Source organism: Gorilla gorilla, chromosome 5 (assembly GCF_029281585.2).
Source record: "Gorilla gorilla gorilla isolate KB3781 chromosome 5, NHGRI_mGorGor1-v2.1_pri, whole genome shotgun sequence".
Lineage (NCBI taxonomy): Eukaryota > Metazoa > Chordata > Mammalia > Primates > Hominidae > Gorilla > Gorilla gorilla.
The window spans coordinates 172,505,906-172,533,096 of NC_073229.2; the positions used below are offsets into that span (position 1 = coordinate 172,505,906).

At 44.3% G+C, this 27,191-nt stretch overlaps 1 protein-coding gene across 6 annotated transcripts in view; it reads left to right on the forward strand.

Moving 5' to 3' along the window:
- SASH1 (SAM and SH3 domain containing 1) overlaps window positions 1–27,191 on the forward strand; it is a 284,343-nt gene that overhangs the window by 70,712 nt on the left and 186,440 nt on the right. Inside the window, exon 1 of one of the 6 annotated variants that reach the window (XM_055391926.2) lies at window positions 1,095–1,741. The exons of 4 other annotated variants lie outside the window; for them this stretch is intronic. In XM_055391926.2, the coding sequence (XP_055247901.1) occupies window positions 1,574–1,741 (168 nt within the window). In that variant the 5' untranslated portion in view covers window positions 1,095–1,573. Of the gene's footprint in view, window positions 1–1,094; window positions 1,742–27,191 lie in introns of those variants that run through there. One more of the 6 variants, XM_031012188.3, reaches the window with a different exon arrangement.

The window sequence follows — 27,191 nt, forward strand, 5'->3', positions numbered from 1 at the left end:
AGGGATTGTGTTTATAAATTTAGTTACTTTTGAAAATGTTTTTACATTTTGAACTTTCCTGTAAGGACTATTCACCCATTGCATTGATTGGTGCTCACAGCATTTAATGCTTGAGCAAGGGGAATTCAAGGACATGCTCTTATCCCCTTTCAAGTGGACTCAGAAGGAAAACAAAACGAAACAAAACAAACAAACAAACAAAAACCCCCCACAATCAACAAGAAACAGGAGAGGCCTCAAAACAAGCAGGGCTCTCTCCCTGGGGCATCTCCCTTTTTTTTTTTTTTCCTTTTAAACCACAAGGCCCTAACAGAGGAGCAAACTCCATGTGGTTTCTTAACTGTTTCAAAAGTGATCAATCACCAAATCGAATGTGACGTGCATTGTCACCTTCCAAGGAAAACTCTGACTAGTTTTGAAAGATAGAATCACAAAAGGGAAAATCACCTCTCCAGGGCTAGTTCCCTTATAAAATAAATCCGTCCTGGGGCTTCCCCTTGGAAAAACACACACAGGGCCCCAGGTGTGTGTAGGCTGACTGGCTACACAATCATTTGAATTTAGTTTCGAAAATAGCCCTTCCCTGTGTCCCTAATGTAAAGGAATAATTAAAACCCAAAGCGCATTTCCCTTAATTAGCCGAAAGCCCTAGCAATGCATGGCATTGTGGGCATTCAGGAGCCAAAATGCCCCCACTCATAAAAAGTGATCCAAACAATGGCTCGTGCCCAAGCTTTCACACTTGTTTTGCAGAGAAGTCTTGGCTGGCAGAGGCAGGATTGTAATTCCTTGGGTCGCTTGACTTCACGAGGGGCGAGGTATGCATTGTAGCGACACGGACTACTTGTGAAGCCTTTGGGCGGGAGTCGCTTAAAGATTAACTTTCTCGGGTTTCCGTGACCAAAAGCGTTTCCGTGAATAGCGTGATTGGAAACTTGTGCGGGCCGGAGACCGCGGCGCGGCTGCTCTTTCAACAGGCGATTTGTTCTCCTGTCCGAGGCTCATTTCCATGCAAAGAGCCTGACATCAGAGCACCTTTTGTTGCTAAACGCTTTCTTTAGCCTCGAGGGAGAGAGTCATGTGGAGCTGGAAGAGCTCATTTTGAAGAGAGGGGTCCCGGGGAGCTCCCTCCAAGATCTAGAGGCTCCGCGGCCACCCCTGCCGGGTCCTGCCAAGACTTGCTAGGAGGAACGAGTCGCGTGCCTTAGTTAGTTGGTTCCCGTCACAGGAAGAAACGCCTTTGCAGTGGGTTTAATTGCTTCTGGGCCGAGCGAATTCCCCGCCGTACAACTCAGTGGTGCGGACTTTGCCTCCTGCTACCCTGTTGCTGCGCCGAGCGGGGTGGGAAAGTTTCTGGAGTTGTCAGTCGCGCAGCCCGTGGCCACCTAGACCCGAGGTGCGGGCGCCTGCGAAGGGCCCCCGCGGGGTGGCCGGGGCCGCCGGGGCATGCAGCGCGGGGGCGCGGCTCGGTGACGCCGCGGGCGGGGACCCGGCATCCGGGCAGGCTGCGCGCGGGTGCGGGGCGAGGGCGCCGCGGGGACTGGGACGCACGGCCCGCGCGCGGGACACGGCCATGGAGGACGCGGGAGCAGCTGGCCCGGGGCCGGAGCCGGAGCCCGAGCCCGAGCCGGAGCCCGAGCCCGAGCCCGAGCCCGCGCCGGAGCCGGAACCGGAGCCCAAGCCGGGTGCTGGCACATCCGAGGCGTTCTCCCGACTCTGGACCGACGTGATGGGTATCCTGGTAAGTTACCTGGGGAGGGGGCGGCGCAGGAAGTACAGTTCGCAGCAGCCCCTCTGAAACCGGGGGCTCCCTTCTCGCCCACCCACTGGGCAACCCACTCCGCAGAGGCGTCCTTCTCTGGCTCTAGTTCTTAGGGGGCTAAATACACACAGTATAGGATTTCAAACCCTAATTAAAAAATAACCAGCCACAGGTCCCGTCAAAAGGTGTTTTTTAAACAATCGGGTATGATATTCAACAGTTTAATCTGGGACACCTGCTGACACGTTGGTGTGGAAAAGGCGAGAAAGAGGCCTTCAAAAAGTAGATGCAAATAAATATTTGGTTGGTGCTGGATTAGGGAAAAGGCTGATGTTACTGATGTTTATCTCTTCACCATTTGTTGTGTGACCACAAGAGGGAAAACAAACATTTCCTTACTCAGAACTGCCAAAATGTTTGCCTACTTTTTTTTGCAGTTTTTCAATTTGTGGAGTTACAGGATATTTGTTTTATATGTTTGGGGCTAAAACAATAGGACTTATTTTGCTAAATCTGTGCTGTCATGTATTTTGAAATGTCCAGTGACTAAAAGCGCCCCTGGATTTGGCATAGTCTCTGGGAAGCAGTTCTTCTGTATGGAGGGTGAAGTTTTAACCTGCTCAGGGTTGAATACCTTGGGGAAGTAATAGATTTGCTTTGGTGGAGCTGTAGTTAGGCAGGTAGACTGGAATCAAATGGGCGAGGGTTATTATAGTCAGACATCTTAATCCATACATAAAAGACAACTTTAGTTTAAAGACTTGGAATGGCCAGATGTGCAGATTATCAGAAAAGTCTAGATTTGCTTTGAGATCTTATATTTTTTGAGTGGGAGGAGATGGAGTGAAAGAAGTTCTTCTTTGGGAATGATAAACCGTGTACAGTTTTTAGCACAGTGATTAAACTCTTGGGCTTCAAAGTAAGTTATACTAGGTCAAATGCCAGCTCTCCAATTGACTGTTTACATGATCTTGGCCAAGTCATTCAACCTCTCTGATCCTCAGTTTCATCACCTGAAAATTGAAGAAAAGAAGACTTGCTTCTTGGGGTTTCTGAGATTTAGCTGGGTTGATGTGTGTATCAAGTACTCAGCAGACTGTATAGCATATAGTAGAGGCTCAGTAAGTGTAGCTGTCTTTCAGGTTTTATTTGTTTCCTGCAAAGTCTCCTGTCTCTTCCTTCTAGACATCCTAAAGCCCAGTTACTCCATTTTCAGGTGACCATTGGTATTTATGATTCTTACTATACAGAGAACCAGCGAGCGTTGGTTAAAGATTTCTATCTGCTCTTGTCACTCTCCAGTATTGAAAAATGTATATAAATATGCATGCAATGTATATTTACATACTATATATAGCACATGTATATAATATACCTAAATCTAATATATATTTTAGATTTAAAAGGTTTTGTTTTTGCATTTTCTGAAGTATACAGATGAATATGATCCTTCACTGAAGTTCCAGAAAACCTAATGGACATTTTAAAGTTGTGATAAACTTTTTCCTTTTCTTTTTTTTTTTTGAGACGAAGTCTTGCTCCGTCGCCCAGGCTGGGGTGCAGTGGCACGAGCTCAGCTCACTGCAACCTCCGCCTCCTGAGTTCATGCAATTTTCCTGCCTCAGCCTCCTGAGTAGCTGGGATTACAGGCGCGCGACACCACACCCAGCTGATTTTTGTATTTTTAGTAGAGACGGGGTTTCACCATGTTAGCCAGGCTGGTCTTGAACTCCTGACCTTGTGATCCGCCCACCTTGGCCTCCCAAAGTGCTGGGATTACAGGCATGAGCCACCACGCCCGATAGACTGTTTTTAAGTTATCCTGTTATTTCTTGTCTAGATCCAGTTCTAAGTTTTCAGTCACTGAGGAAATTGGTTTGATAATATCCCATTGTATCCCTTACTCTAGGGCGTTGGGCTGGGGGCGGGGAGGATTGGGGGCCTGTTTAAATGAAACTTGGGCAGAGGGTTCTTTTGGGGAAGAGGGTTGGCCAGTGGCATTTTCTGCAGATTTGCTTTCCCTTCCCTGGCAGATTCCAGCACTGTTGGGTCAGTTGTAGTGGAGTGTTCTTTGGCTGAGTTAAAAGATGGGGTGGGGCTTCAGAAGCTCAAACCTGCTATTGAAAGGGCAGATGCAGGAGCAAAGAAAATATGTACTTCAGCTAATCATTCAGGATCAGGCTGGGAAGAACGTAAAGCCTGTCCCAGACAGGTTGTGTTTGCTCATGTTTTCCTCTTGTTTATCTGGGGTAAACAGGCATGGAGATTGTTCCTTAGTAAAATTCAGAGGAAGACATGGCTTACTGCTCCTTTGTAGATGTCTTGCAGGGAGACACCAGGCTAAAAGGGAGGGAAAGCTGTCATCCAAGTGTTTATACAAACTGAGTCTTCGGGGAAATACATCAAGACACAAAATTAACAGTTGACTTTATTCTCACTGAAACAAGAGACACCATTTCCTTCCTTTTTTACCTAAAATATGAGATTTTGCAATCATCTATCAATCTAGACAGGTGAAGTGACTTGGCCAATGGCACATACCATGTTAGTGACAATGTTAGACTTCTCCCCGGTCGCTGGCCCCTCCAGTAGGGATCCTGATGTCATGACGCTCCATAGTTAACTCTCAGTTGAATTCAGTAGAAATGTAGTTCAGTACATTTAGAAATCCTGTGTGTTTTAGGTAAAATGTGACTTACAAGATTCTTTTTCCATACTGAACTTGAAGAGGAGAGTAGAGGTAGTCGGGAAATTACACATCTGAACATTATCCTTAACAGATTTCAGACACAGTTCTACTTTACTCTTTCAGATTATTCTAATTGTGGAAATCCAACCACACAGCTTATCAATACTGTGTGTGGAACTTTGAAATGACAAAACTCACAACTTAGTAAGTGAAAACATTTTTAGGTGAATGAGCACTATTGAGCAGTTGTCCCCCAGGGGATTTTGTTGCTTATAACCCAGTGAAAGTATTGCCCCAGAGTCATGGATCTCAGTAAATACAGGATGGTTGTTTGAGTTCATTAGGACACATTTTGCATTTAGATTAATTCAGTCCATGCACAGTTAAGCACCAAATAGTTGCTTTCAGATAATTGTTAACAAAGTGCTCATTTAGAAAAGAAATAATAGTATAATTTACGGCATGAAAATGTTTGAGCAGTGCTAGAATAAATAAATGCTAATAAGTGAATATATAAATGGATATAGAATTAAGAGAAAACAAGCTTGCAAAAAAAAAAAAAAAAATTAACGAGCTTGTGAGTGCCTGGAGGTCAGGGTCAGTGTCTTCCTCATTTTTCTATCTCCAGTGCTCCTGACTTAACTGGGTGCTGAGAACATGGCTTTGTTGAAAGAAGAAGGGGAAACGTATGTATTTCTTAAATGCAGGAGTCACATCAAAGCATTGTTCTGTCAAGACACATGTGCCTGCTGTAATATAATGGGGTACATTTATAAAGATGTGAATACATTCTGCTCTGGCCAAAACTACATTTTGGGCAGTTTCATCATGCAAATTAAAATCCCGGTGCTTCCACTGGAAACTAATGGTAAATTGCAACGTGTTTATAAGCCCCGAGCTATTAAACCTTGGCGTTCTTGTGAAATGTGCCATTCTGTTCACTAACACTACGACATGTGGTAGGCCAGGGTTTTCAAAGCATGTCACCTCTCCCTGTGACATGTGTAGACTTCTATTGAGAAGTGCAAAACTGAGTTAGAATCCTGTGGAATTTTACCCTTTTTTCTTTACTCCATAGTTGGCAGACACGGCATTCCTTTTTTTAGGTAGGGGAGGGAAGTTGTTTTTAAGAGCGGGAATTGCTAAGGTTGTTGATACAGTTAGGTGCGGTAGATCGTTTTTTCAGAACTGATTTATCCATTTGGTAAATTGTGATGGTTCTTCAGCTTCTGCCTACAGGATTTGAGGACTTCTAAGGCGAAGCCTTAGAAGCCTTTAAATCTACTTGTTAACTGGGAAGGGGGTTAGTAAGTGCCTATTGTTTGCAGGATCCTGCAAGATGCACCTCCCCCAAACCTGAAATTTCCTCTGTTTTTGCTCTGTTTCTACAATTTACACCCATTTCCCAGCATGCTTAAAAAATATCCATTGTATAGAGATACTCCGAACCTTCCCCTACTCTAATTCCTGTGCAAGCTACAGAAAGGCAGGCATCAGTCCACAGAACTGTTATATTCATCCTATCTTACTATTTACTCCATTCCCAAAAAATTAACAAGAAAACCCCTAAAACAAACAAACAAAATGTCTCCCTCTTTTCCTTTGTTGTTTTAGGCCAAGTGTGGGGGAGGGGAGATGTTAGTGAGATCCTGAGGGGGCTTTTAAAATGCTAACTCCTTTGAAAGCAGTTAATTTACATGTTCTCTTGGGAGGTGTCTTGAGTTGTGCCTATCAGCTAATGACTTCATTAATTTTACGTCTTGGAATTTGAGAGTCAAGCCCATTTCAAATATTCTGACTTCATCTTAATTTTATGATGTTCCTTGTAGCCCACTGAAGAAAGCCTTGTGGCCTCTCTACATGGAGAAGTTGCAGGGTTATGTACTGGAAGGGATTGAAGCGCCCTTGGAAATGCACCCTCAACTCTCATTTAGAGAGAAGGGTTTGGAGGGCTTCCAGGTGTAAAAGACTTACTCAGGGTAACAGAGAGGAGGCAGAACTCAGGCGTCTGGATGTTCACTTCTTTGGCAAAGACTAAGTCAATGGCTTTCATAATTTTATTTATTTATTTATTTATTTATTTATTTATTTATTTATTTATTTATTTTTGAGAAGCAGTCTCACTCTGTCTCCCAGGCTGGAGTGCAGTGGTGCAATCTCCGGTCACTGCAACCTCTGCCTCCCGAGTTCAAGCGATTCTCCTGCCTCAGCCTCCCAAGTAGCTGGGATTACAGGCATCTGCCACCACACCTGGCTAATTTTTGTATTTTTAGCAGACACAGGGTTTAGGCTGGTCTCAAATCCCTGGCCACAAGTGATCCACCCACCTCGGTCTCCCAAAGTGCTGGGATTACAGGCGTGAGCCACTGCGCCTGGCCGGCTTTGATAATTTTGGTTGGGGTTGCCGAATCTTTTCCTCCTAAAGGAGACCCCTTAAGCTTAAGTGACCTTCTTCCATGATTCCCTTCTCCTGCCTTTCTGCCTTTATTTGCTGTTCTCTACCTTGTCTTTCTTTTGCTCAGCCATACAACCCTTCCCTCTGCCACCTGGCTTCTTACTGAGGTCCTTTGCATGCAGCTCTATGGGGATGGCGTGGAAGGCAGTGCTCCTGTGTAGAGTCGGGGCTGTGCTGGATCTTGGGCATACGTTTCCTTACTTGATCCTTGTAGGAGGTGTGGTCAGTGAGTATTCTTGTCCTCATTTTACAGTTCAGATGTAAACGTCTGTGTCCTAAGTCATGCAGATAGTAGATGGGGAAGCTGAGAGTTGGATCATGTATTTCTCTGAAACTGACTTCCATTTGCAACTGTATATAGTTCATTCTTTCACACATCTTCAGATGTTTATTGGCTGCTAATTTTTGTTTGTTTAAGCTATTGAGCTATTAGCGATACTTGCCCTTGACTTCTACAAAAGGTTAGTTTTGCTGCAAAAGCCTCAGCCCCACGGTCGCTGAGTATATACCCAACCTCACAGGGCGGTGGGCAGAGCGCCCCGAAGGCGGTAGGATCCCTTCACTCAGGATCAGCAACCCAGGAGCGTCTGGGCGGCCCCTACCAGACATACCTTTGGATTTGGGCCCTGAGGGATAAGTAGGAGTTCCCAGAGAGGTCTTTTCTAGTGAGAGGGATAAAAAGAAAGGTGCGAGGTGGGCCCTTCCCCACAGAGCAAAGAGGGACAAAGGTGGAAGGGCACAGATCTCCCAGATCTGGGTGCTGATGTTGCTGGATAAGGTTTGTGGGCACCGGTGAAAGAGGCCATTGGGCATGGGACCTAATTGCGTCTGTGTTTTGGAAAAGTAACTTTTTAATTTCATTCTTTCTTTCTTTCTTTTTTTTTTTTTTTTGAGTGAGTCAAACTCTGTTGCCCAGGCTGGAGTTACAGTGGCGCGATCTCGGCTCACTGCAACCCTCCACCTTCCAGGTTCAAGCGATTCTTCTGCCTCAGCCTCCCAAGTGGCTGGGATTACAGGCATCCACCACCATGCCCGGCTAATTTTTGTATTTTTAGTAGAAATGGGTTTTCACCATGTTGTCCAGGCTGATCTTGAACTCCTGACCTAAGGTGATCTGCCTGCCTCGGCCTTCCAAAGTGCTGGGATTACAGGCGTGAGCCATGACGCCCGCCCGGCCAGAAAAGTAACTTTTGTAGGCGATGGGGTGGCAATGAGGTTGGAGGGAAGGAGACTACTTTAGTGACCCAGGCAGGGATAGTGAGAGCCCCAACCAGATGTTTCTGTGTCGCGTCATTACCTGTCCTCTGGCTTCCTGAGGCCCAACACTTTGTACAGTCTCTAAAGTAATCAAGACTGCTCCATGGTAACTTTCTTTTGATAATTCTTTTATGCTCAAGAGTGGGCTGAGTTAATGCAAGACATTTTAGAGATGTCGTATGCCTTGTGATTTTCTTTCTTTCTTTTTTTTTTTGAGACGGAGTCTCGCTCCGTCGCCCAGGCTGGAGTACGGTGGTGTGATCTCGACTCGCTGCAAGCTCCTCCTCCTGGGTTCATGTCATTCTCCTGCCTCAGCCTCCTGCGCAGCTGGGACTACAGGCGCCTGCCACCACGTCCGGCTAATTTTTTGTATTTTTAGTACAGATGGGGTTTCACCGTGTTAGCCAGGATGGTCTCGATCTCCTGACCTCGTGATCCACTCACCTCGGCCTCCCAAAGTGTTGGTATTACAGGTGTGAGCCACCGCGCCCGGCTGATTTTCTTTCTTTCTAAAGGAAAAGGCGGCCAGGCACAGCGCCTCACACCTGTAATCCCACTGCTTTGGGAGGCCAAGGCTGGAGGATTGCTTGAGGCCAGGAGTTAGACCAGCCTGGGTAACATAGCGAGACCTCATCTGTAATTCTTATTAAAGAAAAAAGAAAAAAGTATCTATCAATGTATATATGTACAAATATTTATATACCCGTCTCTCTATACTGATAGAATGTGTTTCCTTAAAAGGGGGAATTATTATTTATAACAATATGCACACCACTGAAAGATCTTTAAATCATTCTTTTAAAAGCTAATTGTAGAGTACAGTGAAATAGTGGGAAATATGTAGTTCAATGCAAATTTATTCATTTGCAAATCCGTAGCTCAATTTTACAAAGGATGTAAGAGGAAAAACTATCGTTTATCTAATGTGTCCTTTTTAAGAGTGCTGTGGTGCTACCTGATTGTTTCCTAAGACTTGACTGTCATAATCCCACTGTAATAGACGATGTGCCTATCCGTGGTTGACACACATTCTTGGCATTAGTAAAAATGAAATTGGTCTCAAAAGAGTGAATCTAAATGGATAGAGACTGACTCTCACTATCAGTGATAGCATTTAATACCTGTGAGTACAGACTGAGACTACAAGAATTAACTAAACCTTCAGACTAATTTTGAGATAAAATGTATTTTTGTGACTACATAAATTGTCATTTTTCAAATGATATGCTCATCTATTTATTAATTCACTTTTGTAAGAAGACCTGAAAATGGTAGGTCTGTTCCTCATTAGCTTTGCTCCTAGCCAGATGTTGAACATCCCTTCTTTTGTTCTCTGAAGTGTTTCACTGGGCAGCATTAATTCTTTATGAGGAGAGATGCTTCATAGAGATAACCTATCTTGTATCTTTGCTGCCATGTCAAGTCATGTAATACAGACATCTCCATCCTGGAGACTGGGTATCCAGGCATTATGGTAACTCTGAGACTCAGAAGACAAACGCTTGAGAAAGGGCTAGTATTTCCTTTCTGCGATAGTAGTTGTTTTTTTTTTTTTTTTTTTTTTCCTGAAAGGCTCTTCTGTGGCTTTCAAGATGATTGGTGAAAATGGAAATATATTTGTATTTATGTTTGTTTTTCAAGATGATTGGTGAAAACGGAAATATATTTGTATTTATGTTTGCTCTTCAGACTAACGTTCTCTGTGTTCACAGAGATACATTGCAGTTCTCCTTGGGTGTCTGATGCAAGTTCCATTCATGGTTGATTTTGATGTTTCATTCACTATTTGCTAGATTCCTTTTGCAGCAAGTAGTGAATGAGGAAGTTTCCATGTGTCCACCCATCACTCTGCCTGGTTGTGGCTTCCTTCTTTCTCCTAGCATGAGGTAGTAAGAAAGAAAATAAAAGCATTATAAGAATCACATGATTTTTAAGTAAAGAGCCATTGAGGAGCAGAATAAAAAATCTTGGGATATGCCCTGAGCCCTAGTTACTCCCCGCTTTTTTTTTTTTTTTTAAATTGCCCTTAATCTAGTAGGACCTAGTTTCCTTTAAAATGTATCCTAAGCACCCTTGACTTTGTTGACTTTAATAATAATTTTGTATTGGTCTTGCTGTCAGCCAACAATTGTTTTTAACCTAGAGCTAAAACATGTTTATGTGTTTTTGTGTGTGTGTGCTTTAAAAATATAGTGTTTCAACATTAAATTATTTGTAGAGGAAAGGAATACTCTAGTTCAAGAATATGTATCTTTGCTATAGGAGTTTGTCTTTGTCTGTTTTCATAGGATTTTAAGGACCTCCTTTGTAAAATAAACCATTAACAACTTTGTAGCATTCCTTGTTTGGAAATGCCCAGTCTTTAAAAAAAAAGTTTTGAAAGAGAAGAGTAACAACCTTAATCTGTGAGTTAGAACATTTAGAAACAAACAAACAAAAGTTAATTGAACATCTCTTAGAAAACTGATAGGTAGAATAGTAAAGTAGTTAAGAGCAAAGGAACTATTTTAGGTTGTTTGAGTTCAAATTGTGGCTTTAACCCTTACCGGACATGTGACCTGGGTGAGTTATTTAATTATTCTGTACCTCAGTTTCCTTATCTGTAAAATGAGGTTAACAGTCACCAACATCATTGGGTTCTCATGAGGATTATTTAAATAATGAGAACAAAGGCCAGGCTTGGTGGCTCACGCCTGTAATCCCAGCATTTTGGGAGGCCAAGGCGGTGGATCACCTGAAGTCAGGAGTTCGAGACCACCCTGGCCAACATAGTGAAACCCCATCTCTACCAAAAATACAAAAATTAGCCAGGCATAGTGGCAGGCGCCTGTAATCCCAGCTACTTAAGAGGCTGAGGCAGGAGGATTGCTTGAACCCAAGAGGTGGAGGTTGCAGTGAGCCAAGATCGCACCACCGTACTCCAGCCTGGGAGACAGAGTGAGACTCCTTCTTATAAATAAATAAATAAATAAATAAATAAATAAATAAATAAATAAATAAAGAGAACTGTGCATGACATACGATGAGCAGTTCATAAATGTGAGTTATTGGCTGGGTGCGGTGGCTCATGCCTGTAATTCCAGCACTTTGGGAGGCCAAGGCAGGTGGATCACCTGTCAGGAGTTCAAGACCGGCCTGGCCAACATGGCGAAACCCCACCTCTACTAAAAATACAAAAATTAGCAAGGCGTGGTAGTGGGCACTTGTAATCCCAGCTACTTGGGAGGCTGAGGCAGGGAGAATTGCTTGAACCTGGGAGGTGGAGGTTGCAGTGAGCTGAGATCGTGCTACTGTACGCCAGCCCGGGCGACAGAGCAAGTCTCTGTCTCAAAAGAAAAAAAACTGAGTTATTATTAACTACTAACAATAGTTGAATCTCTTTATTTAGAATATGAATTAATATATCTTTATTTTAATCTTTTTAATTTTTTATTTTTTGTTTTTCAGAGGCAGGGTCTCCCTGTGTCACGCAGGCTGGAGTGCAGTGGTGTAATCAAGACTCACTGCTGCCTCGCCTCCCTGTGCTCAAGGGATTCACCTGCCTCAGCCTCCCAGTAGCTGAGACTATAGGCGTGCATTACCATGCTCAGCTTATTATATTTTTCTTATTTTTTCTAGCATTGGGGGGTCTCTTTTTGTTGCACAGGCTGATCTTGAACTCTTGGCCTCAAGCAGTCCTCCCAACTTAACTTCCTAAAGTGATGGGATTACAAGTGTGAACCACTGCATTACTAATTTTTCATTTTTAAATGAAGGGATGATGTTCTGATTCTACATGTTCAATTTAAGATTGATTTTTTTTTTTTTTTTTTTTTTTTTTTTGGACAGAGTCTTGCTGTCTCCCACGCTGGAGTGCAGTGGCGCAATCTCGGCTCACTGCAACCTCTGCCTCCCAGATTCAAATGATTCTCCTGCCTCAGCCTCCTGAGTAGCTGGGATTACAGGCATGCACCACCACACCTGGCTAATTTTTGTATTTTTAGTAGAGATGGGGTTTTGCCATGTTGGCCAGACTGGTCTCGAACTCCTGATCTCAGGTGATCCACCTGCCTTGGCCTCTCAAAGTGCTGGGATTACAGGCGTGAGCCACCGCACCTGGCCAATTGATCTTAACTATTGATTTGATTGAGGTAATATGCCCTTTTTAATATGTAGCTTAAAAATAAGTACATAAATTGCTTCAAGGTATTAACCTTCAGTTTACATATTGAGAAATATGTGTTTAAAATCTTTTCTATACTCACAAGAGAAAAGGGCTGTGTACAGTGGTTCACTCCTGTAATCCCAGTGCTTTGGGAGGCCAAGGCAGGAGAGTTGCTTGAGGCCAGGAGTTCAAGACTGGCCTGAGCAAGATGGAGAGACCACACCTCTACAAAAAAAATTCAAAAGATTAACCAGGCATGGACCTGTAGTCCCAGCTACTTGGGAGGCTGAGTCAGGAGGATCCCTTGAGCCCATGAGGTCAAGGCTGCAGTGAGTTGTGATGGCACCATTGCACTCCAGCCTCGGTGATGGAGCAAGACATTGTGTCAAAACAAAACAGAACAAAAAAGAAAGAAAAAAAGAGAGAAAATATGAATGCTTTTGAATAGCCAAGATTTTCTGAAAACAAGAAAATGCTTGTAATAAAAGTATATTTTCTGTTTAAATGGTACCCACATTGCCATTTTTAGTTTTTTTATGTGTCTGTCTATGTGGCACAATAATATAAGAGAGCTTTTGAATAGTTTACTTATTTAGAAACATGTAAAAGATTAAAAGCATTCACTTATGATTTCATCTTTTGAGTGATGGATTCATGAATGTACTAAATTGGTTTTTATAATCTTGATTTTTTTGTGTTTTTTTTTTTGTTTTGTTTTGTAGACTCTTTTCCCAGGGTTTCATTCAGTTAGCAGCTATTTTTTATGAGCTATTTTCTGCAAATCACTCATTCTGCACCTTTGAGCTTTAATTAAGAGTCTTAGGTTTCCAGTCAAGAATTTATAAAGCCATCATATAACAATGGCCCCACCAGACTTATGAAAAACTTGACCACACATTTCAGTGTGAATATGGCAGAAAGTGGGACTCATTGTGGTTTGAGGAAGAACTATAAGCCTGTAATGAATAAACCTGCCACTTACTTTATTTTATTTTCCCCCGAGATGGAGTCTTGCTCTGTCACCCAGGCTGGAGTGCAGTGGTGCGATCTCGGCTCACTGCAACCTCCGCCTCCTGCATTCAAGCAATTCTCCTCCCTCAGCCTCCCAAGTAGCTGGGATTAGGGGCATATGCCACCACCCCCGTCTGATTTTTGTATTTTAGTAAAGATGGGGTTTCACCATGTTGGCCAGGCTGGTCTCGAACTCCTGACCTCAGGTGATCCACCCACCTCTGCCTCCCAAAGTGCTGGGATTACAGGCATGAGCCACCGCGCCCGGCCGAACTTGCCACTTACATAAATTGTTATTTTGGGATGATTTAGTTACGAATCTAAAGAGAGCCCACAGGAATTTGAAATCTTTGGGAAAGGCTGTAAAGACCATAAACATTTATTCTTAAAAGGTAAAACATTTCATTTTTAAGGCTCATTTTATTGTGAATTACAGTTTTTTAAAAAAAACCTTCTCAGAATGTATGGCATTAAGACATAGTCTACTGGGGTATGGTCATTACTGTCTTCTGCAACATGTTGTTGTAACTCACCTAACATGTGACGCCCAGGTGGTGATTTACTGGAAGAGCGTCATAACACTGATGTGTAGTAGCAATTTGCCTTGATTAGAGGATTGTGAAACTGAGACTTCATGATGAGCATTACATAGGTGTCAAATGATTCCTAAATGATATGTAGAAGATATTATAAAATCTTCATGATGTAACTTTAGCATTATCAAAGAACTGGCTCCTTTTTCAACAGAAAAAAATGTCAGCTAGTTACCCCACGTTAATATTTTGTATCAAGAACTCTTTGGTTTGTCATGCCCCTGAGTGGCTGCATATTCTGAGTCTGGGTCTTTAGAAAGCAGGATGCCTTCTATAGTGGAAGAGCTTCCGTAGAGACCAGGAGGGGAGATGAATAGAATGAACACATTCCTTAAACCTCGAGAGAAGCTTACCAGGTTACATCCCTTAATCTAAGAAGTGCTGCTCTAGAGATTAGAATGATCATATTTACATTGGTATGATTTCTTGCACTTCATATGTACTTTTACATATGCTGATTGGTTTTATTTTATTTTATTTTATTTTTGAATACAGGTTAAAAAAATTTCAATAGTTTTTGGGGAACAGGTCATGTAGTATTTGGTTACACGAATAAGTTCTTTAGGGGTAATTTCTGAGATTTTGGTAAACTCATCACTTGAGGAGTGTACACAGCACTCAGTGTGCAGTCTTTTATGCCTCATCCTCTTCCACGCTTCCCCCCAAGTCCCCAAAGTCCATTGTGTCATTCTGGTTTTTTTCTTTTCTTTTCTTTTCTTTTCTTTTCTTTTCTTTTCTTTTTTGAGATGGAGTCTTGCTCTATCCCCCAGGCTGGAGTGCAGTGGCGTGATCTCTGCTCACTGCAGCTTCTGCCTCCCAGGTTCCAGTGATCCTCCTGCCTCAGCCTCCTGGGTAGCTGGGATTACAGGCATACACCACCATACCCGGCTAATTCTTGTATTTTTAGTAGAGACAGAGTTTCACCGTGTTGGCCAGGCTGGTCTCGAACTCCTGACCTTAGGTGATCCGCCTGCCTCAGCCTCCCAAAGTGCTGGGATTACAGGCATGAGCCACCACACACAGCCCATGAGGATGCCTGTGCAAGTGTCTTTTTCATATAATGACTTCTTTTCCTCTGGGTAGATACCCCCAGGAGTGGGATTGCTGCATCAAATGGTAGATCTACTTTTAGTTCTTTTTTTTTTTTTTTTTTTTTTTTTTGTGAGACTGGGTTTTGCTCTTGTCTTGGCTCACCTCCAACTCTGCCTCCTGGGTTCAAGTGATTCTCCTGCCTCAACCTCCCAAGTAGCTGGGATTACAGGCACCCACCACCACACCCAGCTAATTTTTGTATTTTTAGTAGAGACAGGCCAGGCTGGTCTCGAGCTCCTGACCTCGGGTGATCCTCCCGCCTTGGCCTCCCAAAGTGCTAGGATTACAGCGTGAGCCACCACGCCTGGCCTACTTTTAGTTGTTTAAGGAATCTCCATAGTGGTTGTACTAGTTTACATTCCCACCAGCAGTGTAAAAGTGTTTTCCCTTTTCACCACATCCATACCCACATCTATTATTTTTTGATTATGGCCATTCTTGCAGGAGTAAGGTAGTATTACATTGGGCTTTTGATTTGTATTTCCCTGATAGTGATGTTGAGCATTTTTTTCCTTTGTTTGTTGGCCGTTTGTATATCTTCTTTTGAGAATTGTCTATTCATGTTCTTAGCCCACTTTTTGATGGGATTATTTGTTTTTCTTGCTGATTTGTTTGAGTTCCTTGTAGATTCTGGATATTAGTTCTTTGTTGGGTGCATAGTTTGCGAAAATTTTCTCCCACTCTGTGGGTTGTCTGTTTACTCTGCTGATTATTTCTTTTGCTGGGCACATATGTTGATTGGATTTATGCCCTCAGAGCTACTAGAAACTTCCTGTTGTTGGCATCTTTTGGCCATGTAAATAATATAGGGTTCCTGGTTTCCTTTTAAACACACCCACATTTTATTCAATAACTATAATTCAACAATTGCTGGCTGACTTTGGCTTCTGCAGATTTTAGACTTCCAAACTCAGATCTGTTTTACCTGTAAGACAGGTAAAATACTGAGCTTATATATCTTTGCACACTGCCCCCGAGGGTGGACCAGACCCAGATGGATTTAGCCTCTGCTCTTTGAGCAGAGTTTGATGGTAAAGCCAGAAAGTCTCCCGCAGTCTGGGTTTTCCCAGTTTCCACCCAGGCTCCGTGGATCCTGGTGTCTTGGATGCCAGTGTGGGTCAGTGTGGCAAACACCTAAGGCTTTGCATTTGCAGGTCCATCAATTCCAAGGTGGTGGAGAGAAGCACAGACTCCTACTCCTCATTGTAACCAGCTTGAGACAGGCTCCAGAACAGCACCCATGACTGTCCACTTTGTTCTTTATTGTAGAAAATAGAAAGGCCTACTTCCACGACATCGGGAAAATCAGCCTCCTGTTGTCACCTAGAAGATTTTTGGCCAGGCACTGTGGCTCACACCTGTGATCCCAGCACTGGGAGACTGAGGTGGATGGATCACCTGAGGTCAGGCGTTCGAGACCAACGTGACCAATATGATGAAACCCCGTCTCTACTAAAAATACAAAAATTAGCCGGGTGTGGTGGCATGTGCCTGTAATCCCAGCTACTCGGGAGGGTGCAACAGGAGAATCGCTTGAACCTGGGAAGCGGAGGTTGCAGTGAGCTGAGATTGCACCGCTGCACTCCAGACTGGGCAACAAGAGCAAAACTCCGTCTCAAAAAAAAAAAAAAAAAAAAAAATTCAAGCTGCAGAGCAGTTAGGTTTTATCTTAGGTTTGACTTTAAAAAAAAAATCAAGATTTGAAGACACATAAACCTGTTATTTGTACACCTGCAGACAGACTTGCAGACAAGTTTGAGTATGTTCTATTTCAAGTCTTGATGTATAAAGAAGATAATCCAGGGTGAGAGTTGCTCAAGGACTGTAGGTCACCGATGGCTCCCAAGGATCAGCCAGAGACCAATGAGCAAGTGAAAGCAGATTGGTTTGAATCTTGCATTTGCTGGTTGGCTCAAGAGAAGTAAGCACTGAATTATGCAATGCAGTTGGCAGGGAGGATTGAAGCGGCTTGGAGTGTTGTTTTGGCAGAAAAACAACTTAGCAAAATGAATGAGGGGAGGGAATAGTGACACACTACCTTCTGGGGTCCCAGGAGGGTCTGTTTCAAAATAAGTTTTATGAAAGCAGAGAGAAGCACACTGATATTGTACTAGTGCCTTGGTTGTGACAGATAGTCACTGTTGTACAACTAGGGATATGGCCAGACTCTTTAATATCTTTTAAAACTAGAAGTGATTACCTTTATTGTTTTGCGTTAAATTTAAGTCACCCCTCCTTAGATGCTTGGTTGGTTCTTTGGTTTCCTGTTTTCTAATGCCATGGTTTTTTTTTTTGTTTTTTTTTTTTTTGAGACGGAGTCTCCCTTCATCACCCAGGCTGGAGTGCAGTGGCGTGATCTTGGCTCACTGCAAGCTCCGCCTCCCGGGTTCACGCCATTCTCCTGCCTCAGCCTCCCTAGTAGCTGGGACTACAAGCACCCATCACCACACCCGGCTAATTTTTTGTATTTTTAGTAGAGAAGGGGTTTCACCGTGTTAACCAGGATGGTCTTGATCTCCTGACCTTGTGATCCACCTGCCTTGGCCTCCCAAAGTGTAGGGATTACAGGCGTGAGCCACTACACCCGTCCCTAATGCCATGTTTAAACATCTATTGTCCTTGGAATTTTTATTTAAAAATTAAAAAAAAATACAAGTATGTATATATAGGCATACTTCATTTTATGCACTTTGCAGTTATGGCTTGTTTCTGTTTTTGTTTTTGTTTTTCTTGAGACGGTGTCTCGCTCTGTTGTCCAAGCTGAAGTGCAGCTGCGCCATCTCAGCTCACTGTAACCTCCGCCTCCTGGGCTCAAGTGATTCTCCTGCCTCGGCCTCCTGAGTAGCTGGGATTACAGGCATGAGCCATTGTGCCTGGCCGGTTTTTTTTTTGTTTTTTTTGTTTTTTTTTTTTTTAACAAATTGAAGGTTTGTGGCAAGCCTGTGTTGAGCAAGATTTTTGGTGCCATTGTTCCAATACCGTGCGCTCATTTTGAGTCCCTCTGTCACACTTTGAGGCTGAATTGCTGCAATCTCATGATTAAACCTGAACAGATGTGGAGTTGCTTCTTATGGATGAGTAAAGAAAGTGGTATCTTGAGCTGGAAACTACTCCTGGTGAAGATGATGTGAACATTGTTAAAATGACAACAAAGGATTTTGGATATTCCATAAACTTAGTTGATAAAGCAGTATCAGGGTTTAAGAGGATTGATTCCTATTTTGAAAGAGGTTCTGCTGTGGGTAAAGTGCTATCACACAGTATAGTATGTTAAGGAGAAATCTTTCGTGAAAGGAAGAGTCCCTTGATGCAGCAGATTTCTTTGTTGTCTTTATTTTATTTTATTTTATTTTTCTGAGATAGAATCACTCTGTCGCCAAGGCTGGAGTGCAGTGGTGCAATCTCAGCTCACTGCAACCTTTGCCTCCCGGATTCAAGTGAATCTCCTGCCTCAGCCTCCTGAGTAGCTGGGATTACAGGCTCCCACCACCACACCCAGATAATTTCTGTATTTTTAGTAGAGATGGGGTTTCACCATGTTGGTCAGGCTGGTCTTGAACTCCTGATTGCAAGTGATCCGCCCGCCTCGGCCTTCCAAAATGCTGGGATTACAGGCATGAGCCATGGCTCCCAGCCTGTTGTCTTATTTTTTAAAACTACCACAGCCACCCCAACTTTCAGCAGCCACTGCCATGATCAGTCAACAGCCATCAACATTGAGGCAACCCCCTCCACCAGCAAAAAGATTCCAGCTTGCTGAGGGCTCAGATAATTGTTAGCTTTTTTGTTTTGTTTTGTTTTTTGTGTTTTTTTTTTGAGACAGAGTCTCACTGTCACCCAGGCTGGAGTAGAGTGGCGTGATCTTGGCTCACAGCAACATCCACCTCCTGGGGTTCAAGCGATTCTCCTGCCTCAGCCTCCCGAGTGGCTGGGATTACAGGCATGTGCCACCACACCTGGCTAATTTCTGTATTTTTACTAGAGAGGTTTTGCCACGCTGACCAGGCTGGTTTCGACCTCCTGAGCTCATGTAAGCCATCTGCCTTGGCCTCCCAAAGTGCTGGGATTATAGGCATGAACCACCACACTTAGCCAATTGTTAGCATTTTTTAGCAATATTTTAAAATTAAGGTCTGTGTGTGTGTGCGTGTGTGTGTGTGTATATATATATATTAGACATAGTGTTATTAGACACTTAATAGACTACAGTATAGTGTACACATAACTCTTATATGCACTGGGAAACCAAAAAACTTATGTGACTGGCTTTATTGTGTTATTTGCCTTTCGGTAGTAGTCTGGAACTAATCCCACAATATCACCAAGGTTTGTCTCTATTCCTTTTGGTACCGTGGGGAGAGTATGCAAGGTAGAATTGAATTTTTTGTTTGTTTGTTTTTGTTTTTGAGACGGAGTCTAGCTGTGTTGCCCAGGCTGGAGTGCAGTGGTGCGATCTCGGCTCACTGCAAGCTCCGCCTTCCGGGTTCACAGCATTCTCCCGCCTCAGCCTCCCAAGTAGCTGGGACTACAGGCACCCGCCACCATGCCTGGCTAATTTTTTGTATTTTTAGTAGAGACGGGGTTTCACCGTGTTAGCCAGGATGGTCTTGATCTCCTGACCTTGTGATCCACCCGCCTCGGCTCCCAAAGTGCTGGGATTACAGGCGTGAGCCACTGCACCCGGCTGAATTTTTTTTTCTTTCTTTACAAACCAAAGGAACCAGAAATTTGGTTGTCACCTGCTTCTTTGGAGGACTTCCTTTACTGATTCCTACATAGCTCTGCATTCCATGCTTCCGTGATGCCTCAGAGCTCAGTGGACAGAACAAGGAATGTCCTTCATTTTTTTTTTTTTAATCTGGTCAGTCATCGTAATTGATTTTTTCCCAAGGAGTTGGATTGGAGGTTGCATTTTTGTGTGATAGCTGGAATATTCTTTGAAACTTGGCTGCCACAGGACTTGCTTTTAATGCCTTTTTTTGTTTGTTTGTTTTGTTTTTTTTTTCGAGATGGAGTCTTGCTCTGTTGCCCTGGCTGGAGTGCAGTGGCATGATCTTGGCTCACTGCAACCTCCACCTCCTGGGTTCAAGCGATTCTCTTGCCTCAGTCTCCTGAATAGCTGGGATTACAGGCGTGTGCTACCACGTCCAGTTAATTTTTGTATTTTTAGTAGAGACAGGGTTTCACCATTTTGGTTGACCAGGCTGGTCTCAAACTCCTGACTGCAACTGATCTGCCCACCTTGGCCCCCCAGTGTTGGGATTACAGGCGTGAGCCACCACCCCCAGGCTTTAAAGCCTTTTTAACAAAGATGCTGTGGGGCAGAAAGAATGGATGACCTAGTAATAAGAGTAAGGATAATGTTGATATTAGCTGCAGTTATTTATGGAGCATGGACTATGTGTTAAACACTATACTAAGCTCTCTCCATACCTTAACTCATTTAATTGTTACAGTGACCCTGTGAGGTGTGGTTGTGGGTTGATTTTTTTTCCCACAAAAAAGGATACCTCGAAGTCCTAATCCCTGGTATCTGAGTGTGACTTTGTTTGGAAATGGCTTCTTTTCAGATTTAGCCAAGTTAAGTTGAGGTCATTAGGGTGGGCCCTAGTCCAACATGATTGATGTCCTTACTGGGACACAGACACAGATGTGCACGGGGGGAAGATGAAGTAAAGACACCCACAGAGAACAGCATGTGATGGTGGAGAATTGCAGTGATGCACCTGCAGGCTAAGGAATGCCGAAGATCGCTGGCAGCCCCCAGCAGCTAGGAAGCTGCAAGGACCTCTAGCCTCTAGAACTGGGAGACAATACATTTCTGTAGTTTTAAGCCACCCAATTGTTGGTGCTTTGTTATGGCAGCCCCTAGGAAACAATACAGATGGCTGCTCTATTACCACAGGGTAGCAGCTTTGAGCTGTTGGGAGAAAGAGGAAAGTATAAAGACAGCAAGGCCAGACGCGGTGGCTCATGCCTATAATCCCAGCACTTTGGGAGGGCAAGGCGGGTGGATCACCTGAGGTCAGGAGTTTGAGACCAGCCCAGCCTGACCAACATGGAGAAACCCTGTCTCTATTAAAAATACAAAATTAGCCAAGCGTGGTGGTGCATGCCTGTAGTCCCAGCTACTCGGGAGGCCGAGGCCGGAGAATCGCTTGAACCTGGGAGGCAGAGGTTGTGGTGAGCTGATTGCACCATTGCACTCCAGCCTGGGCAACAAGAGTGAAACTCTGTCTCAAAAGAAAAAGGAAAAAAAGGACAGCAGAACTTTTTCCAGGTTTCCTACCTTGCACAGCCCTACACCTTGGCCAGTAGAAAAAGAACATTGAGAAGATAGATAAGCAGAGAGCCTCAATAAGACCCTGGCCATGGCAGCATAGAAACCTACTCAGGAAACATTTATCAGGTATGGGTTGGACCACTGTGGATGAAGAAGACAGGGGCCTCCCCCAAGGTACTTAGTGAGCAACAAGAGAGACAGAGACATAGGGAAGCACGGTTTCCCTGATGAATGTCCAGCATTTCTTTTTTCTTTTTTCTTTTTTTTTTTTTTTGAGACAGAGTCTCACTCTGTCGCCCAGGCTGGAGTGCAGTAGCGCGATCTTGGCTCACTGCAAGCTCCGCCTCCCGGGTTCATGCCGTTCTCCTGCCTCAGCCTCCCGAGTAGCTAGGACTACAGGCGCCCACGATCACGCCAGGCTAATTTTTTGTATTTTTAGTAGAGACGGGGTTTCACTGTGTTAGCCAGGATGGTCTCGATATCCTGACCTTGTGATCCGCCCACCTTGGCCTCCCAAAGTGCTGGGATTACAGGCGTGAGCCACCGTGCCTGGCCTCTTTTTTTTTTTGAGATGAAGTCTTGCTTTGTCGCTCAGGCTGGAGTGCAGTGGCGCCATCTTGGCTCACTACAACCTCTGCCTCCCTGGTTTAAGAGATTCTCCTGCCTCAGCCTCCCGAGTAGCTGGGATTACAGGCATGTGCCACCATGCCTGGCCAAATGTCCAGCATTTCTTACTAGGTTCTATGAGATAAGCAGTGATGTGGACTGAGCAATGAGGAAGAGATTGCAATGTGCCTCATCTTCCCTCCCACACAAGGCCTCAGTCTAATGCCCCTGGTTTTCTCCCCTTTCCTGCTTGCCATTTTTACTATTATATGCCTTTTTTTTTTTCTTTTGAAAGTGAGGTGAGGGTGAGGGTGTGGTCGTTATGAGGAAACGGAGGCTTAGGAATGCTTTCCATCTTTGTTTTAAAATAGTGGAATTGAGCCTGGGTAACATAGTGAGACCCCCTTCTCTACAAAAAATAAAAAATTAGGTGTGGTGGCGTGTGCCTGTAGTCCCAGCTACTTGGAAGGATGAAGCAGGAGGATCACCTTAGCCCAGGAGGTCGAGGCTGCAGTGAGCCATGATTGTGCCACTGCACTCCAGCCGGGGAAACAGAGAAAGACCTTGCCTCAAAAATACATACATACATACAAGTAGTGGAATTGAGTTAAAGTTTCCCAAAGAAGATAATACCTCTTTGTTTTCCTCTTCGAATCTCAACTGCTACCTATCCCAACTGCCACCCAGGACAGAGCTGGGAGAGAGTGTGTGGAGATAAAGTTGTAGTGCAGCATAGAAGTCTTATTGGTGCAGGGATTCCTGAAGCGGCTTCTTAGGTCTGGGCAGATATGCTGATGTGGGGCAGGGACCCTGGCCAAGGGTTTTGGGCATGGGCTGCATGGCTGCAAAGGAACCTTGGTGGTGATATTCATAAACACAGGGCTGCCCTGCCTCACCCCTTGGCCTCACCCTTTGAATTCCCTGTCCTCAATCCTTTGAATGCAACATCAGATGAATCACGGTGTTCTGGAGGACGTGGTGGTAGACAGTGTTAGGGACGGAGTGATTGAGGCTCTTCTTTATATATATATATTTTTTTGTAGAGACAGGGTTTCACCATGTTGCCCAGACTGGCCTCAAACTCCTGGGCTCCAATGATGCGCCTGCCTGGGCCTCCGAACACTTCTTTTTTTTTTGAGACGGAGTCTTGGTCTGTTGCCAAGGCTGGAGTGCAGTGGCACGATCTTCACTCACTGCAGCCTGCACCTCCCGGATTCAAGCAATTCTCTGCCTCAGCCTCCTGAGTAGCTGGGATTACAGGCGCCCGTCACCACACCCGGCTAATTTTTTGTATTTTTAGTAGAGACGGGGTTTCACCATCTTGGCCAGGCTGGTCTTGAACTCCTGACCTCGTGATCCACCCACCTCGGCCTCCCAAAGTGCTGGGATTACAGGCATGAGCCACCACGCCCGGCCAATTGAGGCTCTTCTTAACCTCTGCTTGAGAGCCCTCCTGGTACCACTTCACTCCCTGGTCTTTGAGGCTGTGTAAGATGTGCAGGCATCTTACAAGATTTGGAGAGTCAGAAATCACTCCTTGCTGGATTGCTGAGGGTTAGCAATGAAAGTAAAAGAGGATATGGAGAAAATGGAAACCTCTTATAGGATATTTTATTCCCTGTGGATTCTATACTGGACATTTTAATTAAACTCTAATGGGACATACATTCTAAAAAGTTCTGATCCCTGAATAAATTAATATTAATGCCCACCATTCATTCAGAGTAAATGCATTGAGAGAAATGTCCTCACCAAGTAATATAAAAATGGAGAGTTAGAAAAATAAAATTTCCCAGCTCATCGGCAGCCCATCCTGTTGGTAAAGGACTGCTCCCTCTGGTCCATTACTGCCGATTACTTCCTCCAGCTCCACATCAATGACTCATGCCAAAACCTCCATCACTTCCCTTTGGAGATTATTACACAGCCCAGCAGACATCCTATTAAGAAACTTCTCATTAGCAGAGGAAAAGGAAAGTTTTCACGTTGAGACCGAGAAGGAAGATGATTCATGGTCACGAAGGGAAAGGTCCCCTGAAGTCTTGAGAGATGGCTCACCGCTGCTCCACTTTCCTTTGGGGACACACACACTCACCATTAGCTGCGGGAAGTCGATGGGGCGTGTGGAGAGGACCATACTCACTTAAAAGAATGACAGCGGAATCAGTAATTTTGAATCAAGCTCAGCGATGGATTACAAAAGCAAGAGTGTAGACTCCTAACTAATGTAGGGTGGAAGTTGAAATGTGAAAGTTGCCTGTCCTGAGCATGTTTAGAGTTCACAATTCAATATTCAAGAAGAACGTAAGGCTAGCAGTTGCTATAGTTGGGACAGGAAATGACTCAACTCCAAAAGGAAGGTTTCTGTAGATACAAGGTCAAGATGAGAATAGGTTCTGCCACGGGAAATGGGAAGAACACAAGGATAGAGTCTGCATCCTCCCCAAGGGTTCTGACCATAGGAAACATTGCAAAATAGTACAAATGAAGCATGGAGTCAAAGATACCAATATTAAAAAATTAAGAACATTCCATGATTAACAAAAATTTTCCCTCCGGCCGGGCACAGTGCTTCATGCCTGTAATCTCAGCACTTTGGGAGGCTGAAGAAGACAGATCACCTGAGGTCAGGAGTGGGAGACCAGCCTGGCCAACATGGTGAAACCCCATCTCTACCAAAAATACAAAAATTAGCCAGGCATGGTGGTATGTGCCTGTAATCCCAGCTACTTGAGAGGCTGAGGCAGGAGAATCACTTGAACCTGGGAGGCGGAGGTTGCAGTGAGCTGAGATCGTGCCACTGCACTCCAGCCTGGGCACCAAAGTGAGACTCTGTCTCAAAAAAAAAAAGAAAGGAAAGGAAAAAGAAAATTTTCCTTTCACTGTGTCAGGTACTTTGTGATCAAGCTAGCTCCCAGCTGTCATGCCTCATTATCATATGATTTACAACCCACGATTGCTTTTTTAAATGGTATGGTCTGTTGACATTGCAAAATCAGTATTTCTCTTCTTTGCACATTCTTTAGCACCTACTATTTGTATCAGTCATTTGACATGTACAGTCTTTAGGAAGCCTGATGCCCATTTTTTGTTTTATTGGATCAAATTCTTTTACTATCTTTTTTTTTTTTTAACTGAGACATCTTGCAGGGCACAGAGTTCTCTGCAAAGATAGTGTTGGTTCTCCTGGTAGAGGTGATGAGGAGGGGGTCATACTGAAGTACATCTCATTCTTGCCCACCTTGTGACCATATTTCCCTTTAAGAATTCAAATGATGCATCCTCCATGATCGATCCTTAAGCACCTTTGATGTCTTGCTCTCCGTTGCTGAAATGGCTCACATAATGGGAGCTTTAACTGAAGGAGAGATGGAGCTAGGAATATAAAGATCATTTTTGCCTGGGTGTAGTGGCTCATCCCTATGATCCCAGCCCTTTGGAAGGCTGAGGTGGGTGGATCGTTGAGCTCAGGAGTTCGAGACCAGCTTGGACAACATGATGAAACCCCATGTCTACAAAAAAAAATTCAAAAATTAGCCAGGCAGGGTAGCTCGTGCCTGTAATCCCAGCACTTTGGGAGGCCAAGGCAGGCAGATCACCTGAGGTCAGGAGTTTGAGACCAGCCTGGGCAAAGTGGTGAAACCTCATCTCTACTAAAAACACAAAAATTAGCCAGGCGTGGTGGCACGCGCCTGTAATCCCAGCTACTTAGGAGGCTGAGACAGGAGAATTGCTTGAACCTGGGAGGTGGAGGTTGCAGTGAGCCGAGGTGGCACCACTGCACTCCAGCCTGGGGGATAGAGCGAAACTCTGTCTCAAAAAAAGAAAAGAAAAAAAAAAAAATTAGCCAGGCATGGTAGCGCTGCCTGTATTTCCAGCTACTTGGAGGGCTGAGGTGGGAAGATTGCTTGAGCCTGGGACATTGCGGCTGCAGTGAGCTGTGTTCGCGCCACTGCAGTCCAGCCTGGGCAAAAGAGGGAGAGCCTGTCTCAAAAACACAAACCAAAAAAAACCCATAGAGATCATTTTTGAGAAGAAGTTTAAGAAAGGTAGACACTGTGCTGAGGAACTTAGTTGCTAAGATATAGACACAAGAAAATATTAGATACTTGGAAGGAAACGAGCAGACAACAGAACAAGAAGAACTTCATTTAAAGTCTTGTCTGGACTTGGTGGGGCGATGGTGCATTTCTGGTGTCTGACTTGCAATGTCTGGATCCTGAGTATAAGCTCGGCAAGTATTTAGGTTTGGGCCTGAATTTTGTTATTTGTAAAACTAAAAGAAAATAGGGATTCCATTTGTTTTGTTTGTTTGTTTGTTTGAGATGGAGTATTGTTCTTGTTGCCCAGGCTGGAGTGCAATGGTGCAATCTCAGCTCACTGCAACCTCTGCCTCCCAGGTTCAAGTGATTCTCCTGCCTCAGCCTCCTGAGTAGCTGGGATTACAGGTACGGGCCACCAAGCCCGCGTAATTTTTGTATTTTTGGCAGAGACGGGGTTTCACCATATTGGTCAGGCTGGTCTCAAACTCCTGACCTCCTGATCTGCCCGTCGGCCTCCCAAAGTGCTGGGATTACAGGCATAAGCCAAGGATTCCATTTGGATACGCTTCTGCAAGTAATTTCCCTTCCTTCTCATCATCTTTGGGTTCTGATGGATTCTGTAACTAGTGGATAGCTTTTTTTTTTTTTTTTTTTTTTTTTTAAAGACCGAGTCTTGCTCTGTCGCCCAGGCTGGAGTGCAATGGCATGATCTCTGCTCACTGCAACCTCTGCCTCCCAGGCACCTGCCACCATACCTGGCTAATTTTTGTATTTTTAGTGGAGGCAGGGTTTCACCACATTGGCCAGGCTGGTCTCGAACTCCTGACCTCAGGTGATCCACCTTCCTCGGCCTCCCAAAGTGCGGGGATTACAGGCGTGAGCCACCGCACCTGGCCACAGTGTATCTTTTTGTTACTGTATTGGGTTGGTACAAAAGTAATCGCAGTTTATAATTATGCTTCCTTAAGCTAAAAACTTAGGTGAGAACACACCTCAGTCCTTTTAGCAATCCTCAGTTGAGTCTGACCATGCACGTTCTTACTTACAAGTTGTAGTTGTCTGAGCCACCGCTTAGCTTGGTTTTTTAGTTGCATAGCTGCCAAAGAATTGTTTAGCCAGAGGCCCTGCGCAGGTCTGCAGGGAAACAGAACAGAACACATTGCTCTTGTTTACGTCCTCGGGCTGAACCACCCATTTCTCTGTAGCAGTCAGGATTTCCTCAGGAAGCTTTCCTTGGGGAGGGTGGACCAGGGTGA